The sequence below is a fragment of the Bos taurus genome, chromosome X, assembly GCF_002263795.3.
Source record: "Bos taurus isolate L1 Dominette 01449 registration number 42190680 breed Hereford chromosome X, ARS-UCD2.0, whole genome shotgun sequence".
NCBI lineage: Eukaryota > Metazoa > Chordata > Mammalia > Artiodactyla > Bovidae > Bos > Bos taurus.
The window spans coordinates 99947392-99967735 of NC_037357.1; the positions used below are offsets into that span (position 1 = coordinate 99947392).

At 41.3% G+C, this 20344-nt stretch overlaps 1 protein-coding gene across 1 annotated transcript in view; it reads right to left on the minus strand.

The window, feature by feature from the left end:
- MAOA (monoamine oxidase A) overlaps nucleotides 1-20344 on the minus strand; it is an 80682-nt gene that overhangs the window by 13960 nt on the left and 46378 nt on the right. The window contains exons 4-9 of the mRNA NM_181014.2: nucleotides 14422-14526; nucleotides 13155-13246; nucleotides 9651-9792; nucleotides 3412-3561; nucleotides 2636-2795; nucleotides 1662-1758 (exon numbers count right to left, since the gene is read on the minus strand). Coding sequence (NP_851357.2) covers nucleotides 1662-1758; nucleotides 2636-2795; nucleotides 3412-3561; nucleotides 9651-9792; nucleotides 13155-13246; nucleotides 14422-14526 — 746 coding nt within the window. The remainder of the gene's footprint in view (nucleotides 1-1661; nucleotides 1759-2635; nucleotides 2796-3411; nucleotides 3562-9650; nucleotides 9793-13154; nucleotides 13247-14421; nucleotides 14527-20344) is intronic.

The following is a 20344-nucleotide window of genomic DNA, read 5'->3' on the forward strand; positions in this document are numbered from 1 at the left end:
GCTGTGCTTAGTCACTCAGTCGTGTCCAACTCCTTGCAACCCGTGGACTGTAGCCTGCCAGGCTTCGCTGTCTTTGGGGATTCTCCAGGCAAGAATACTGGAGTGGGTTGCCATGCCCTCTTCCAGGGGATCTTCCCTACCCAGGGATCGAACCCAGGTCTCCCGCACTGCAAGTGGAGACTTTTTACCGTCTGAGCCACCAGGGAAGCCCATATCCTTGTGAATAAAGCTAAAGAAAGCCCAGAACAGCGGATGCCACAGTATTTCATTCCCAGGGCAAGAAAAACATCAATATTCTTTCATCTTCAGTCAGATAGGTCTTGACCAGTAGTCTCTAGAAACCTCTGTCTCAACTTCTTGCTTTTCTTTGGCACATAAAAAGGGACAGCAAACTCCCCAATCTATGTATTTTCTTGCCCAGTGGGGTCGGAGATGAATAGGGTACAATGTTCCTATAATCTTTACATTGTGAGCACCTGCCCTTGCCAGGGAAGCTGGTGCTCTTTCTTACATCTGACAGTGAGAGAAGCAGTTACAAAATGTTTTGCTGAAAAAAAAAAAAAAAAGTTTTGCTGGCAGTCCAGTAGCAGAGTCTGCTTTCTAAGTCCCTAGGGTCCTGGGTGTGCTCCTTTGGATTTTGTAATTTCCCTTCAATGACACAATGCACATGAGCTTAACTCTCCTGGGGCACAGGGGGAAACCAATGGTCTCCAAAAGTCACTTGACTGCTAGAGAAGCTGTGCTCTTTTATTGCAATGTGCTAGAATAAATAACCCTTTTGTTGGTATTGCTTTGAGGAGGACTAAAAGGTATGACAACTGGGAGGCTACAGCACTCCTTGGAAATTTCTTTGTGGGAGCTCCGATTCCCTCTCTGGACCCCTAGTCTCCAGAGGGAAGAGTAGCTGTGTGAGGCAGGAGAGGAAAAGAGTTCCTCTTCCAGACACAGAACCTCGCCCTGGCACCATTCTTCATGGAAGACAGCCATGGAGTGACTTACTGGAAAAAGTGCCCTACATTCAAGGCCTGGCTGGCTCTCCTTCAAACTGCACTTCATTGGTCATTCATCTTATCTCCCAGGGTAACTGTGAACAAAATTTTCTTTTCTTTTGGCCATGCCACATGGCTTGTGGGATCTTAGTTTCCCGACCAGAGATTGGACCTGGGCCCTTGGCATTGAGCTATTGGAGTCCTAACCGCTGGACCAGCAGGGAATTCCAACAATTAAAATATTAACATTTGCTATGTAGTGCTGTCTAGAATGGAGAGAGGACTAGAGCCCAGAAAACATAACTTTGGAAGGTTGTACAGGACAAAATAGTTCTCGTTCCAGAATGGCTATAAACATTCTGTAGGCAAAGTGGTCTGCCATGCCATCTGTCTAGCTGTATTTTTCACTCTTGTCCTCCACATGTAAGTTTCATGGGGGAAAGTAATCAATGGACACAGGTTCAAAGTGGTGTTCACTTTAGTAAAGTTTCCCAGTGTTCTCGTGCCACTTACTCTATGACTCTAATATTACCAAACATGAAAACATGATATATTGTCTATAGGGTTACTTAGTGTTGCTTGAGCTTGAGTGCAAAACAACACGCTCTGCTAGTTCCCACACCAAGACACCAACATAGTTTGCAAAATGCAGAACATCCAGGTCTCACTTACCCCATGATAGCAGGCAGTGATCCATCTGGCTTGGTATCATCCAGTGTTATTGAAATTGGAGCTTCCTCATCTTCGATGATCATACAGCCACAGTAATCTTAACCAGAAGAAAAATAATAGGAGATTGAGAAACTTCGTCAGGGATTTAGGAAGGACATTTTAAAGTATATATATATAACTATTTCGCTAAAAGGAAGGCAAAACTTAAACTATTGGTCTTTGCCCTGATCCCAGAAGTTCTTTTCCATTAAATACACTCACTGATTCAACAAGGATGTTTGGTGACCCAGACGTATTAGAAAATGACCCATCTCGATGACCTTTACATAAAGGTCAGGTATGATCAATGCATGAGTAAAATTGTAAGATGGCCTTGGAGTTGTGGAATACACAAGAAACAGTAGGGTGTGTTAGAAGGAATCGCCTCTGGGAAACCAGGGAAGAAGTGTCAAGAAGGAATCCTTTTAGGATGAGATGAAGGCTTAGCAACAACCAACACCACATCCGCCCAGACCTTGCCTCATGCCAACACCCGAACAGGAAGTCTCATTGTTACCATTTTATACAGAGGCTGAGGCTGAGAGGTGAAGTGCCACCTGAGGCAACACAGCTAGTAAGCAAGTGGGGCCCAGGAATGTGTGACTTCAAAGCAGCGCTCTTTCACAGTGGTCCTTTGTCTTACTCCGCTCATGAAGAGGAAGTGGTGAGACATATGCCAGGGGCCTGGACAGTGTGGCCCTGCAACTGGAGGGCCTGCTGCCTTGCCTCTCACTGCCAGCAAGCACTCTTGGGGCCATTTTGTGTTGCTGGGGACTATGAAGAGATGGACAGACTAAGATCTCTGATCCTTTCTCTACCAACTGGAAACACATCTTTTTCTGTTCAATATGTTCCTACTGAACTGAACTGTATGTTCCTAAAAAAGAGTGCAGTCTTCTCTTAATACAATTTAAACATGAATAAACACAACCTACCCTTTTTCTTCCAAAAGGCCTCCTTGTAATACATCATGCACTTAATGACAGCCCCCATTGGAAGACGCTGTATCAGCTGGTTTCGCTCTGATGGAAGCTCTGGTCTAAAGTGTATCTTGGCAGTCAAAGTTGGTGGGATGGCACTAATGACATACCGGCACTGAAACAAACAGACACAAAATACCATCTCAAACGTGAGTCACAGTCTTTGCAGGGGACATGAAACATCACATTTATCATTTTGAGGGACACTAAGCAGTCACAATGTACAGTATGAGACCACTGTGAGGCAACAACACAGAACAAGGCACATCAACTAAGGCTAATAATTGGAAGACTGAGTCAGAAATATGCCAGCATCAATCATGCCACCGCTTGGATTATATTTGGTTAGAAGCTGCAGAAGACAGAAACATGTTAGTCGCTCAGTCGTGACTGACTCTTTGTGAGCCTGCCAGGCTTCTCTGTCCATGGAATTCTCCAGGTAAGAATACTGGAGTGGGTGGCCATTCCCTTCTCCAGGGGATCCTCCCCACCCAGGGATCGAACCCAGGTCTCTTGCATTGCAGGCAGATTCTTCACCATCTGAGCCACCAGGCTATTAGAGACCTACTTAATATAAGCTCTTTAAATTTTATTTATTTATGGGCCACACCGTGAGGCAGGCAGGATCTTAGTTCTCTAACCAGGGGATGGAACTTGTGTCCCCAGGTCCTAACCACGGGACTGTCAGGGAATTCCCATAATACACATTTCTTTTGACAAAACTGAATTACCTCATAAAGTTCACGATTCAGGGTCTCTACGGTGATGTTTTCACTTGACTGGTCAACATAGGTGACAGGGCTCCTCAGTTTCACCCTGTCCCCTAGGAGTTGCATTATCCGTTCGCTTACTTGACCAGATCCACCTACAAACTTCCGTTCCTACAGGAAAAGGCAGGCAGGGATGGAAATGTGACAAATGCCCCAGGAAGGAAAGCCATATTTACCACTGATTAGAAACCTGTGGAAAAATCACAGGCCATACCTCCACTCTCTACACTGTTAACTGTTAGAAGAACTCATTAGGACAGGGGCAGTCTACCAAGACACCTCAGTCACCATGCTCTATGCAGCTTCATGTGACAAAAAGCTGTTACCAGTTTATGGAATCACAGAATCAGTGGGAAGGGATGAATTGGGAGATTGGGATTGACATTATATATATAAAATAGATAACTAATAAGAACCTACTGTGTAGCACAGGGAACTCTACTCAATACTCTGTTAAAGGTCTATATGGGGAAACAATCTATTAAAAAAAGAGTGGATACATGTGCATGTATAACTGATTCACTTTGCTGTATACCTGAAACTAACATGACATTGGAAATCAACTATATCCCAATAAAAATTTAAAATCAAATCACAGAATCAGAAGGAAGGTTTCCCTAGACCACTGGCACCTTGACCAAATGCAAATATCAGCAAGCTTCAAATGCTCAAGAGTGCAGTGCATGGAGGGTGTCTGGCGACAGGGAGGATGCTGCGCTTCTCCCAGGGGGAGGCAGTTTCCTTTTTTTTTAAAAAAAGTTGATTATTTTTTTCTAGTTTCACTGAGATGCGGATGCAGTTTCTTAACTCCCCTCAGTTTTTTAAAGTCCCAGGCCAGGACTGTCTAGGCGCAACAGGCTCATGGTGCTCTCAAGGATCACCTGGTCATCACCAAAAGATGTTCTAAGAATCTAAATCTCAGCTGTTGAGAACTTTTTGCCAAAAGGCCTGGAAGTTTCCCTGGGAGGACAGAAGAATGAAGGCTCAGCATCTGCCTATTCCTCCAGACACTGTGGACTAGCTTCCTTGAGCAACTCTATAAGACCGTGAGTGCTGCATCCTAGTGCCATCTGCTACGCTCACCATGGAGATGCTTCCGGCTTAATCTAAGGTCGGTCCTTAATACAGTGCATTTTGTAAGAACCAGGGGAATATTTTTAGCCTGCTAGAGATTGATGATTCTTTGAATGATTAGAAATACAAGTAGGCAGACTGAAGCACAGCCCACCATTGTACAATTAGGTACCTTAATCACGTTCCTCCAGAAAGCCTATGCCAGCAACCTCACAATAATTTTTACACTTGGATAACTGGCTATTGTCTTAATGACACCACTATAGCTCCTTATAAAAACATTCCCAAAGTAGTTTAGTTTCATGATCCGTACATCCTCACAAAACCAGAACCATTTCATTTATAATTTGACCTCTGTTTTCCAAGAGTTACTCTAAATGTTAGTATAGTGGAAAGACCAGGAACTCTTTTCCATCTTCATGTCTAGTATTTGTTGAACTAAACTATTAAAGGATAAATAACCATTAAACTATTAAAGGATAAATCTAAGTTCTTTGTAAAGGTATTGTGATAATGGTTTTACATTCATAATCTGAACTATGCCCTCCAAAAGGTCATGTGGAGTCTGCCCAGAAGTATCTTGGCTCCTCTGAATGAGGGATATAACACAGTACTGTAAAGAAATTATCTTTCAATTAAAAAATAAATTAACTAAATACATATATATATATATATATATATATATATATATATGAAAAAGAAGTGAAGCCGCTCAGTTGTGCCAACTCTTTGTGACCCCATGGATTGTAGCCTACAAGGCTCCTCTGTCCATGGAATTTTCCAGGCAAGAGTACTGGAGTGGGTTGCCATTTCCTTCTTTTATATATATATATATATATATATATATATATATATATATATATATATATAAATTGAGTCAAGATATTTCCAAAGACAAATATAGATTAAAAGGAGTAATATGGGATTTCTAGATGTAAAGGCACTTAAAAAATGCGACTGCCTTATGTTTGCTAAAGCTGAAGGTCAAACTGGCAACCATAAGAACAACTTAGGGACTTCTGATGGTCTCCCAAGGAGAGGAATAATTCACTAAGTAGACAATGACTCTACACCTCACACTATGAAACAGAGCATAAGTTAGAACTAAATTGCTCTCAATTAAACCTTATTCCATTGAGGCATAACATTCTTAGAAAAGAGATACCCATTTTCTTTCACTAAGGGAGAGTCTTGAAATAAAGACTCACAGAGTTTGGAAAACCCGGGAATTAAAATTCTGGCTTTACTACTGGCTTGTTGTGTATCCAACCAGGGAGCCAGATGAGTTACATTCATTAGTAATGGCTGTGGTATCAGTTCAGTTCAGTCGCTCAGTTGTGTCCGACTCTTTGCAACTCCATGGACTGCAGCACATCAGGCCTCCCTGTCCATCACCAACTCCCGGAGTTTACTCAAATTCATGTCTATCAAGTCAGTGATGCCATTCAACCATCTCATCCTCTATCGTTCCCTTCTCCTCCTGCCTTCAATCTTTCCCAGCACAAGGGTCTTTTCAAATGAATCAGTTCTTCGCATCAGGTGGCCAAAGTATTAGAGTTTCAGCTTCAGCATCAGTCCTTCTAATGAATATTCAGGACTGATATCCTTTAGGATTGACTGGTTTGATCTCGTTGCACTCCCTGGGACTCTCAAAAGTCTTATCCAGCACCACAGTTCAAAAGCATCAATTCACTGGGGCATCAGAGTCTTGCTGATCTTAATCTGCTTCTTGTTGGTTCAATATTTCTTATGAAGAAGAGCTTGAAGTATAGAGCTTGAATTATTTAAAATACTAAGTCATTCTACGTTTCCATTTTATTAATGGGATGTTGCAATCAGTTGTAAACTAATAAACTTATATAGTGATTTGCACAAAGACTCCATGAACAAAAACTGCACAGTTAAGTACAAAAAGTATCTAATTTGGAGACTTAAATGTTTTCCATAGTCATAGTAATGGCCTTTACATAAAGACTAATAGGAATTCTACATATATTAATTATTTGATAAAATCTAGACTCAAATCAGTGTACTCTCCATTATACACTTACTTGAATCAGTCCTATTAGGTTGGTAATAGATTTTTTTTTATATACCCAAATTTGATTTAAAAGTAAACGCTAGTTATTAAGCTCTATTAAAAAGAAATCCAGAAGCGCATTTTATCTGCACAAATCAGTTACAAAGTTCAAAAGTGTTTCTTATGCTTTAAGACTCAGTTTTTAACTTTGTAAACCACATCTGAAAGACTTGGCACTTCTGCATTATTGTGTTTCATTTCTTTCTCTTTTTTTTTCTATTTTGATTAAGAGGATAGTAGAAAAAGATTTTCTGGCATTTTTATTCACTTGGTTAATTTGTATAAGCTTCTGATTGCCAGTTGCTCAGATAACAAGTGACAAAGCAGAATTCTTGAAAGCATTAAAGTTCCTTAAACCTAAGGCTAAATCTTGAATATATTGTTGAATTCTTTACTATGCTGATAGCTGGCAGATTGACAGCTGCACATTTGGCATGCTTTGATTTTTGGTTCTGGGGGTATTTTGGGACTTTATTTTTCATTGCAGATTTATTTGGCAATGTACAGTAAAATTTGTAAACTTGCTTCAAGTTTATGAATAAAGAACCACTTTTTTAAAAAAAGCATCGATTCATTGGTGCTCAGCTTTCTTTATAGTCCAACTCTCACATCCATACATGACTACTGGAAAAACCATAGCCTTAACCAGATGGACCTTTGTTGGAAAGTAATGTCTCTGCTTTTTAATATGCTGTCCAAGTTGGTCATAACTTTTCTTCCAAGGAGCAAGCGTCTTTCAATTTCATGACTGCAGTCACCATCCGCAGTGATTTTAGAGCCCCAAAAGATAAAGCGTGCCACTGTTTCCACTGTTTCCCCATCTATTTGCCATGAAGTGATGGGACTGGATGCCATGATCTTACTTTTCTGAATGTTGAGCTTTAAGCCAATTTTTTCACTCTCCTCTTTCACTTTCATTAAGAGCTCTTTACTTATAACTTCACTTTCTGCCATAAGGGTGGTGTCATCTGCATATCTGAGGTTATTGATATTTCTCCTGGCAATCTTGACTCCAGCTTGTGCTTCAGCCAGACCAGCATTTCTCATGATGTACTCTGCATATAAGTTCAATAAGCAAGGTAACAATATACAACCTTGACATACTCCTTTCCTGATTTGTAACCAGTCTGTTGTTCCATGTCCAGTTCTAACTGTTGCTTCCTGACCTGCATACAGATTTCTCAAGAGGCAGGTCAGGTGGTCTGGTATTCCCATCTCTTTCAGAATTTTCCATAGTTTGTTGTGATCTACACAGTCAAAGGCTTTGGCATAGTTAATAAAGCAGAAGTAGATGTTTTTCCGCAACTCTCTTGCTTTTTCGGTGATCCAACAGATACTGGCAGTTTGATCTCTGGCTCCTCTGACTTTTCTAAATCCATATTGACCATCTGAAAGTTCACTGTTCATGTACTGTTGAAGCCTGGCTTGGAGAAATTTGAGCATTACTTTACTAGCGTGTGAGATGAGTGCAATTGTGTGGTAGTTTGAGCATTCTTTGGCATTGCCTTTCTTTGGGATTGTAATGAAAACAGACCTTTTCCAGTCCTGTGGCCACTACTGAATTTTCCAAATTTGCTGGCATATTAAGTGCAACACTTTCACAGCATCATATTTTAGGATTTGAAATAGCTCAACTGGAATTCCATCACCTCCACTAGCTTTGTTTGTAGTGATGCTTCCTAAGGCCCACTCGACTTCACACTCCAGGGTGTCTGGCTCTAGGTGAGTGATCACACCATCGTGATTATCTGGGTCATTAAGATCTTTTTTTTGTATAGTTCTTCTATGTATTCTTGCCACCTCTTCTTAATATCTTCTACTTCTGTTAGGTCCATACCATTTCTGTCCTTTACTGTACCCATCTTTTCATGAGATGTTCCCTTGGTAACTCTAATTTTCTTGAAGAGATTTCTAGTCTTTCCCATTCTATTGTTTTCCTCTATTTCTTTGCATTGATCTCCGAGGTCGGCTTTCTTATCTCTCCTTGCTGTTCTTTGGAACTCTGCATTCAAATGGGTATATCTTTTCTTTTCTCCTTTGCCTTTTGCTTCTCTTCTTTACACAGCTATTTGTAAGGCCTCCTCAGACAACCATTTTGCCTTTTTGCATTTCTTTCTCTTGGGGATGGGCTTGATCCCTGCCTCCTGTATAATGTCACAAACCTCCGTCTGTAGTTCTTCAGGCACTCTGTCTATCAGATCTAATCCCTTGAATCTACTTGTTACTTCCACTGTAAAATCATAAGGGATTTGATTTAGGATGTGTTATGGAAGCAGGGCAAATGGTGCTGCTGCTAAGTCGCTTCAGTCGTGTCTGACTCTGTGTGACCCCATAGACCGCAGCCCACCAGGCTCCTCCGTCCCTGGGATTCCCCAGGCAAGAACACTGGAGTGGGTTGCCATTTACTTCTCCAATATGTGAAAGTGAAGTTGCTCAGTCGCGTCCGACTTATAGCGACCCCATGGACTGCAGCCTACCAGGCTCCTCCATCCATGGGATTTTCTAGGCAAGAGCACTGGAGTGGCTTGCCATTGCCTTCTCCGAGGGCAAATGCTAGTAGGCAGCAAAATTTATCCCCCAAATGTCGAATTTACTATTGAAAGAGTAACCAGAAATCACTTGTATTAGAAGAATAGTCAGTTCCATTCTATAACAGGTAACATAAAATAATAACTCAGACACAGAATGGGACCAAAAGTCTCATGCCTGGAACAGAGATGACTTTAATGACAATTTTACAAGAACTAGATTTTTTTGCAAATTAGTTGATTTTAATAAGTGAGCTCCTCCTACATATTCTAATTTCACCTACTTCCAAAAGGAAGGAACTGAATTCCTCAAACCAAATTCAAAATGAAACATTCTTTAGTTGTGAACTTACTTTTGGAAATGAGAAAATTTTGTTTTCAGGAAACTTTTTTTTGAAATTGTTTCAAATTTAGAAATATGTTTCATGTTTCAAAATATAGAAGCAATTATTAAGATACTGCACTGGCTGAGGACAAAATCAGACATGAAGTTTAGTGTAAGAATGGACACTTCATACCTGGCCACCGTTGGTAATGGAGAATATCCGAGTTGTGCCCCCACATTGTTTCACGTACCACAAGAACCACAGGGCAGACACCTCATGGGGTTCAGAGGTCACATTGATATTCACAAAGAGAGATGCAAACTGCCGAGCAGTCCTGGTCATAGAACAAGAGTCAGGAGTAAACACATACATGCTTCACATGACATTATCTTTAGAAACATAATTTAGTATAGTTAGAAACCATTTCTATGCCTTTAAAAAATACTCATGGACTCAATCTCTGACAGAATGCAGATTTTTAACTCTCGGGGAAAATAATTTTTTCCTGACTTGTTGGAAATTATGGGTTAGCTCCAAACATGCTAATCCCAGTGCAGTCTAAAAGGTTAATATGCTTGTCAGGTTCATTGACGATACTGTTTTCACTTATTTGAACAAACCTCCTCTCCTCAACACCTCCACTGCCCCCACCCTGGTCCAGGCAACCACTGACCCTCACCTGGGTTAAAACAGTGATGGCTGCTCCTGGGTATCCCTACCTAGTCATATGACTACATCCCCTCATGTTCCTTCTCTACATTACAGCCAATTAAGTCTTTCCACAGTCCAAAACTAAAACAAACAAACAAAAAATAAACACTCTGCTTGGTGGTGGTGGTTTAGTCACTAAGTCGTGCCCAACTCTTGCGACACCATGGACGGTAGCCTGCCAGGCTCCTCTGTTCATGGGATTCTCCAGGCAAGAATACTGGAGTGGGCTGCCATTTCCTTCTCCAACCCTTCAATGATGTTAATGGCAAAAGGCAAAAAGTCTTGTATATGGTCAATAATGTGTCTTGCACCATCAGCCTCTCAAGTTCTGTAAACTCCCATTACATCATTTCCTCATGGCATCTTTATGGTCTAGGCATACATACTGTTCACTCATTGTTAAAAGATGTCAATCTCCCCATCTTGGGGGCCTTCATAAGCTGCTCCCTGTTCTCTATACTGGGCATGGGGGTGGGCATTTCCCACACTATACAACCTTCACATCTTCCACCATTATTTGTGGTCGATTACTGGAAAATACCATGCCTCAACCATTCATCCTTCCATCCATCCCATCCACTATGACTTATTCCTGAAAGAAACCATCCCTCCCCCTTTACTATTTTTCTCAATTACTATGGCTCGCTACTGCAACATCACCCCTCCTCACCAACCATATCTCCTGTCTCCTCCATCCACTATGGATCATTCCTGAAAGATACCATCCATTGCATCACCCACTTTTCCATCTCATTCCATCACTGTGGTTCACCTGTGAGATACCAACACCCCACACCATCCACTGTTCCTATTTCCAATTCATTGTGATTTATTCCTGGAATATATATCCTCCCCATACCCTGATCTCCACTCATCCACTGGGCTCATTCGTGGAAGACACATCATTCCCCAACACCATCCATCAGTCCTATATCCCCCATCAACTGACTCATTCCTTTAAGATACTTGGACAAAAACATCCTCCTCACCATCCATCCTTCCTGACAGCTTTCCACCATTAATTGCAGGTCATTATTGGAAGATTCCATCCTGCCACATCATCCACCTTTCTCCATCTACCCCTATCCACGGTGTCTCATTTCAGAAAGATGTCACCATTCATACCATCCATCCTTCCTTTCTCCACCATCCACTGCTGCTCATTCCTTGTTGATACCATCCCCTCATACCATCCTCTTTTCCTCCCATCACTATGGTCACTCCTAGAAGATACATCCCACCCATCCATCCATCCATACTATCTCCCCCCATCCACTGTAGCTCATTTCTGGAAGATACCATCCCCTCATACCATACTCTTCCTGTCATCCATAAACTGACTTATTCTTGGAATATACCATCTCCCCACGTCATCCACTCTTCCTGTCTCCTCCATCAACTGACTTGTCCTTGGAAGATACCATCTACACATACTATCCCTCTTTCGTCTCTCCCCCATCCACTGTAATTCATTCCTGAAAAATACCAACATCTCACATAATATATCTTTTATATCCTCCACCAATTGGTGCATTTCTCAAGATACTATCTCCACAACCACACAACCTCCCCACTTTCCTCCATCCACTGTGGCTTATCCTGGAAGACACCATCCCACCATATCATCCATCCTTCCTGTCTCTACCCATGCACTATGGCTCATTCTTGGCACATACCTGCCTCCCACACCATCCATCTTTCCTGTTTCCCCTGTCAACAGAGGCTCATACCCAGAAGATACCATTCTTACACCATCCATTATTTCCTGTCCCGTGCACACAATATGGTTTATTCCTGAACATAGTAACCCCACATACCATCCACTCTTCCTTTCTCTCTCATCAACTGGGTCATTCTTAAAAGACACCATGTTCACGCACCATTTTTCATGTCTCCTTCCATCCCCTGTGGTTAATTCCTAAAAGATACCATCCCCTCACAGCATCCATTTTCTTGTCTCCCTCATCTACTGGCTCATTCCTGGAATATACCATCTCCTCACACCATCCCCTCTTCCTAACTTCCCCATCCCGTTACTCATCCTGCAAGATACCATTTACTCACACTAAACACCCTTCCTGTCTTCCCCCACCCACTATGGCGCCTTCAATGAAGATTCTTAATTCCCACAGCATCCACCCTTCCTGTCTCCCCCATCTATTATGGCTCATTCATGGAAGATGCCATTCTCTCATATCATCTATCTTTCCTCTTTCCCTCATCCATTAGGCACATTCCTGGAAGATAGCTTGCCCTCACACCATCCATCCTTCCCTGTCCCTTACCACCCTCTGTGGCTCATTCTTAGTTGATGTAGTTACAACTCCTTTATTTCAACAAGGAATCTCTCCTTCACCCTCAAGAGAGGTCAGGTTCCTCCATTTCAATCTCTCTTAGAATTATGTAACATGTGTATAATTACAGTCTCTCCTGCTAAAAATATATCAGCTCCATGAGGTTAGGGGCCACACATCATAAGTTCACCACCATTCCTCAGTGCTTCTTCGTATGGTGCCTTCACACAGCAGCCCCAAAATGCTGACAGAATGATCTGTAACTCAGTTAGTAACACAGATTCTCATTGAAAACATAATTTAGAGTTTTCATTAATATAGACTAGCTTCCCTCTAGTTCTTCTATATTTATATGAAATTACTTTAACACCTTTCCAAATTGCTTTTGCAGCTGACCTCTGTACTATCTGAAAACACAATTACTTCTTTTATGGTGAAGCGCACAATTCTTTCATTAAAAAAAAAAAAGTTCAACTTCCTTCACATACTTTTCTTCTTATGTTTTAGATTCACTTTATGTTGAATCCTGCTCTGATTGTCTCAAGGGCCCTTAAAGTCACTATTAATGGAAAGGTCATTAAGTTTCCCCTTAACTTTTCCTATACTTATGAAAAAAAACTCTGAAGTTCAAGATAGGATAGGGATGATATGAAGGGAAGATAAAAAATACATTTTAAATAGTCAAGATTACTTTGTCCAGCAGATTTTTTCGATGAGATCTTTCATAGTCATCTTATCCCATTCCACTGCATGTGGGGCCTCCCATGGTGCATCAGCTGGAATCTGCAAAGAAAGGAAGGCCGACATTTAGGTCTGATGGTTACTGCCCACTGGCCTGCCAAGAGGCCCTCAGGAGAAACTCTGAAAACTGGTTTCTCTATGTTGGATGTGTGATGTGCATAGAATCCTATGTGCATATAGACAGTGGTGTATACATACACTACATATGTACACTACGTACCCAGTGGTGGGTTTGGGATGGATAGCTCTTTGGATTCTATGCCCTAATGCTGTTGCCAAAATAATACCTAAATATATGGCACCCCACTCCAGTACTCTTGCCTAGAAAATCCCATGGACGGAGGAGCCTGGTAGGCTGCAGTCCATGGCCGCTAAGAGTCGGACACGACTGAACGACTTCACTTTCACTTTTCACTTTCATGCATTGGAGGAGGAAATGGCAACCCACTCCAGTGTTCTTGCCTGGAGAATCCCAGGGATGGCAGGGCCTGGTGGGCTGCCGTCTCTGGGGTCACACAGAGTCGGACATGACTGAAGCGACTTAGCAGCATATGCACTAATATAAATTAATATGTAATTATGATGGTCATCATCATAATTATTATTGAAAGGTAATGGAAGAGGGTATGGTAACCCACTCCAGTATTCTTACCTGGAGAATCCCATGGACAGAGGAGCTTGGTGGGCTACCGTCAGTAGGGTCACAAAGAGTCAGACATGACTGGAGAGACTTAGCATGCACACATGCACCCACAACAGCCATTTTAAATTTCCAAATTAAGTTTGAGAGATGGATGTTATAGTTATTGAGTTACTGATACTCAGTGAAAAAACACTTTGAGGAAACAAATCTTCCTCCCCCTTTATTATCTCAGGTGGCATAATATATGGATAAGATCACTCTGAATAGGATTCCCAATAAAAATATGTCATATAAAAACTCAGTGGCATAGAGCTGAAAACACACAGGTACACACATTAGTATCAGAGACATGTGGGTTTGAATCCTGGTTCCCTTGTTGTATGATCTTGGGGAAATTATGTAACCCCTTGGCACTGAATTTCTCCTCGCTAAAGCAGAAATACTACCAATGTGGCAGAGTTATTGGGTACATTGGAAATGATATACATCAATGTTCCCTGCACTGTGGAAGGATATTAAACATTTGCTATTGATTTCAGTCACAGGTTAAGGGCAAGCTGAACGCACACTTTACCTCTTTTCCCATGTTATCCATGGTCCGCCACAGGTTGTTGTAATCCAGATAAGCAATGGGATTCCATACTGGAGGGAAGGCACCCCGAAATGGATAAGTTTTTCCCTAAAAGCAAAGGATATTATGTTAAATTAGGATGACATTCTAAAAATCCCAACCAGTCAACCTCAGAGCCATTTTCAAAGAAACAGGATCCTCTATTGTGTCAAAAAGCAATGATGGACAGCACCTATACAAGACTCAAATTACAGTTAGATTGTCAAGAATTCCCTAGTGTCATTTTAGCTGGTTTTGACTGATTTTTTTTTTTTTTTTTGGCTGCTTGGCTTGTGGGATCTCAGTTTCCTGACCACGGGTTGAACCTGGGCCCTGTCAATGAAAACCTAGAATCCTAACAACTTAGCCACCATTTACTTCATTTCAGTTGTGTGACAGGCACTGTGCTACTATGAGGGAAGGGTGAATCCTCAGGAAAAGAGAGCAGGTCTAGATTCTTCCTAAGCCTTTCTTTTCTTTTTTTTTTTTGGTCACACCATACAGCTTATGGGATCTTAGTTCCCTGCCATGGATTGAACCCATGCCCTTTGCATTGGAAGCACCAGGGAATTCCCTTTATTTCCTAATTGAATTCCTTTTTCTTTAAAACATCTTGTAAATCTTCATAAGGTCAAAACACTGTCTATTAATACATTTTGCACACAATTTCAATTTTATTGAATAGAAACATATTCAGTATTTGTAGAAAGCCTACTGTGTGTACTGTGTGCACTGACCAATATTCAGAGCTGGATTTTTAAAAAGGGCTAAAGTAAGACTCCTGACCATCAAGGCAGGGACACAAGACAGAAGAGCATTAGCATTCATGGGCGCACACTCACACACACTCTCCAACTGAGTAAGACTACATGGCAGCCATTAAGTGACAAAGAAGTAATTTTCTTTCCAGAGTAGCAAATTCAAATAACCTTGGCAGATTATGTGATCTGATTTCTTATCTGAAAATGCTGTGTAGTAGTGCTGCAAGACAACTTTTTAAGACTCCAAATCCTTTATCATCATCACTACCACCATCACCACCATTATTACTAATAGTCATTAAGATCTTTTTCCATGCCTGGCACTGCCCTAAGCTCTTTCTATGCATTGTCTCCTGTAATGCTCACCCCAACCCTCTGGAGGAAAGAACTATTAATATTCCCATTTTACAAATGAGGAAACCGAAGCTTAGTGATATTAGCTAGAAAACGGTTTGGACAGAAATTTCCTGCTCCCACAGCCTTTTCTCATAAACAATAAGCTTTCCGGCCTCTTATATGATTGATGGAATGTTGAGATAGTTTTGTCCAAGAGACATCTTAAACTTCCTGACTAAAAGAAAGAGAACTCTGAAATGTGAACCTTATAAATCTCCCACACATCTTTTATGTTTCTAAGGAATAAAAAAGGAGACTAAGAAGCTCAAGGGTAACAGGGTCAACTTTGGAAAATGTGCAAGAATGTTCTGAGAGAAACTGGCAGACACAAAAATAACTCTGCACAGGAGAGAAACTGGGTTAAATAATAGTTCACCAGCAGCCTTCAGAACAGTTGGCTCTTGTTGCAATTCTTCCCTTAATTGAAACTGTAAAAAAATCTATATTTTATACTCAAGTAATAGTCTCATACCAAACTGATATTTGCTTTGAAAAAAACTGTTTAAGAAAATCCTTCAGTTCATTTCAGTTCAGTTGCTCAGTCATGTCTGACTCTTTGTGACCCCATGAGCTGCAGCACGCCAGGCCTCCCTGTCCAACATCAACTCCGGGAGTTTACCCAAACTCATGTCCATCGAGTCAGTGATGCCATCCAGCCATCTCATCCTCTGTCATCCCCTTCTCCTCCTGCCCCCAATCCCTCCCAGCATCAGGGTCTTTTCAAATGAGTCAACTCTTTGCATGAGGTGGCCAAAGTATTGAAGTTTCAGCTTTAGCATCAGTCCTTCCAATGAACACCCAGGACTGATCTCCTTTAGGATGGACTGGTTGGATCTCCTTGCAGTCCAAGGGACTTTAAAGAGTCTTCTCCAACACCACAGTTCAAAAGTATCAATTCTTCGGCGCTCAGTTTTCTTTATAGTCCAACTCTCACATCCATATGTGACTATTGGAAAAGCAATAGCCTAGACTAGATGGACCTTTGTTGGCAAAGTAATGTCTCTGCTTTTTAATATGCTGTCTAGGTTGGTCATAACTTTCCTTCCAAGGAGTAAGTGTCTTTTAATTTCATGGCTGCAATCACCATCTGCAGTGATTTTGGAGCCCCCCAGAATAAAGTCTCTCACTGTTTCCACTGTTTCCCCATCTATTTGCCATGAACTGATGGGACCAGATGCCATGAACTTAGTTTTATGAATCTTGAACTTTTTAAAGCCAACCTTTTCACTCTCCTCTTTCACTTTCATCAAGAGGCTCTTTAGTTCCTCTTCACTTTCTGCCCTAAGGGTGGTGTCATCTGCATATTTGAGGTTATTGATATTTTTCCCGGCAATCTTGATTCCAGCTTGGGCTTCTTCCAGTCCAGCATTTCTCATGATGTACTCTGCATATAAGTTAAGTAAGCAGGGAGACAATATATAGTACTCCTTTTCCTATTTGGAACCAGTCTGTTGTTCCATGTCCAGTTCTAACTGTTGCTTTCTGACCTGTATACAGATTTCTCAAGAGGCAGGTCAGGTGGTCTGGTATTCCCATCTCTTTCAGAATTTCCCACAGTTTGTTGTGATCCACACAGTCAAAGGCTTTGGCATAGTCAATAAAGCAGAAATAGATGTTTTTCTGGAACTCTCTTGCATTTTCGAAGATGCAGCAGATGTTGGCAATTTGATCTCTGGTTCCTCTGCCTTTTCTCAATCCAGCTTAAACATCTGGAAGTTCATGGTTCACGTATTGCTGAAGTCTGGCTTGGAGGATTTTGAGCATTACGTTACTAGCATGTGAGATGAATGCAATTGTGTGGTAGTTTGAGCATTCTTTGGCATTTCCTTTCTTTGGGATTGGAATGAAAACTGACCTTTTCCAGTCCTGTGGCCACTGCTGAGTTTTCCAAATTTGCTGGCATATTGAGTTCAGCACTTTCACAGCATCATCTTTTAGGATTTGAAATAGCTCAACTGGAATTCCATCACCTCCACTAGCTTTGTTTGTAGTGATGCTTCCTAAGGCCCACTTGACATCACATTCCAGGATTTTTAGCTCTAGGTGAATGATCACACCATCGTGATTATCTGGGTCATGAAGCTCTTTTTTGTATAGTTCTTCTGTGTATTCTTGCCACCTCTTCTTAATATCTTGTGCTTCTGTTAGGTCCATACCATTTCTGTCCTTTATCGAGCCCATCTTTGCATGAAGTGTTCCCTTGGTATCTCTAATTTTCTTGAAGAGATCTCTAGTCTCTCCCATTCTATTGTTTTCCTCTATTTCTTTGCATTGATCACTGATGAAGGCTTTCTTATCTCTTCTTGCTATTCTTTGAAAACTCTGCATTCAAATGGGTATATCTTTCCTTTTCTCCTTTGCTTTTCGCTTCTCTTCTTTTCACAGCTATTTGTAAGGCCTCCTCAGACAGCCATTTTGTTTTTTTGCATTTCTTTTTCCTAGGGATGGTTTTGATCCGTCTCCTGGACAGTGTCACGAACCTCCATCCATAGTTCTTCAGGCACTCTGTCTACCAGATCTAGTCCCTTAAATCTATTTCTCACTTCCACTGTATAATCATAAGGGATTTGATTTAGGTCATACCTGAATGGTCTAGTGGTTTTCCCTACTTTCTTCAATTTAAGTCTAAATTTGGCAATAAGGCGTTCGTGATCTGAGCCACAGTCAGCTCCTGGTTGTGTTTTTGTTGACTGTATAGAGCTTCTCCATCTTCGGCTGCAAAGGATATAATCAATCTGATTTAGGTCTTGACCATCTGGTGATGTCCATGTGTAGAGTATTCTCTTGTGTTGTTGGAAAAGGGTGTTTGCTATGACCAGTGTATTCTCTTGGCATAACTCTATTAGCCTTTGCCTTGCTTCACTCTGTACTCCAAGGCCAAATTTGCCTGTTACTCCCAGTGTTTCCTGACTTTCTACTTTTGCATTCCAGTCCCCTATAATGAAAAGCACATCTTTTTTGGGTGTTAGTTCTAAAAGGTCTTGTAAAAAAAAAAAAAAATAAAAAAAATAAAAGGTCTTGTAGGTCTTCATAGAACCGTTCAACTTCAGCTTCTTCAGTGTTACTGGTCAGGGCATAGACTTGGATTACCGTGATATTGAATGGTTTGCCTTGGAAACAAACAGAAATCATTCTGTCGTTTTTGAGACTGCATCTAAGTACTGCGTTTCGGACTCTTTTGTTGACTATGATGGCTACTCCATTTCTTCTAAGGGATTCCTGCCCACAGTAGTAGATAAAATGGTCATCTGAGTTAAATTCACCCATTCCAGTCCATTTTAGTTCGCTGATTCCATTTGCCTTGATTCATGAACCTAACATTCCAGATTCCTATGCAATATTGCTCTTTACAGCATCGGAGCTTACTTCTATCACCAGTCACATCCACAGTCGGGTGTTGTTTTTGCTTTGGCTCCATCCTTTCATTCTTTCTTAAGTCATTTCTCCACTGATCTCCTGTATCATATTGGGCACATACCAACCTGGGGAGTTCATCTTTCAGTGTCCTATCTTTTTGCCTTTTCATACTGTTCATGGGGTTCTTAAGGCAAGAATACTGAAGTGGTTTGCCATTCCCTTCTCCAGTGAACCACATTCTGTCAGACCTCTCCACCATGATCCCTCTGTCTTGGGTGGCCCCACATGGCATGGCCTAGTTTCCTTGAAAATCCTTAAATATGCTTAATCATAGGGGGACATTAAGTATGATAAATAAATATGATAAGTATGATACCAACCAGAATAGTATTTTACCCAAGGTCCTAAAGACCCTGTAGTGTGAGCTTTGAACAACAAAGAGAGGTGGCAGGAGAGGTGAAACATTCAGCTAGTGAGAAGTGTCTAGCCTGCCCATCTTTTTTAGAAATGGGAGTCATGGAATATTTTAAAAGGAGATCTTAGAGGCCCGCCATGATGTTAATTTTTATCCTGCTGATAGAGGTACTAAGTTTATAAAAGGTGTTCATGAGTTTCTCTCTTAGCAGTGTTTGGCTTCTTTGTTCTTATTTCACAGAAAATCTCAGTGTGCTAAAGATATGCATTTATGTGGAAACAGTCACATACCTCTTCCTTTCTCACCAGTCCCTGAAGGCTTATTTCCTCCATGGCCTGCTTCTAAACTAGACAATTCAAGACTACTTTCTGCCTGGGTAAATCCCTGAAATAGGGCAGTGGGAGAGCCTGGAGATGGCTCTTAGCTGGGTGAAAATTGTTTGGGAATGCACCTTCACATTATCTTAAATGTGATTCTATGCATGTGTGCATGCTAAGTCACTTCAGTCATGTCTGACTCTTTGCGACCCCATGGACTGTAGCCCTCCAGGCTCCTCTGTCCATGGGGATTTGCCAGGCAAGAATACTGGAATGAGATGCCGTATCCTCCTCCAAGGGATCTTCCCAACCCAGGGATTGAATTCCCATCTCTTACATCTCCTGCATTGGCAGGTGATTCTATAGTTTTCTCCCCAAAGTGTCAGCTGTTTCTCAATCCTAAACCACTTCTCAGCAAGAAATGCCTTTATAACCTAAGAATGTGAGGCAGGATCTCCTAGAATACTACATTTTCCAAAGAGCATGGATAAAGTAAAAATTAAAAAAAAAAATCTTGGGTAAAAGTAAAGTTAATTTTGTGCCTATACTCTGAAATCTTTCTACCCTTTCTAAGTGGCTTGTAATCTCTGTGCCTTTGACACAGCCAGAGTTGTTGATGTCAAGTAGAACGCAATGTCCCT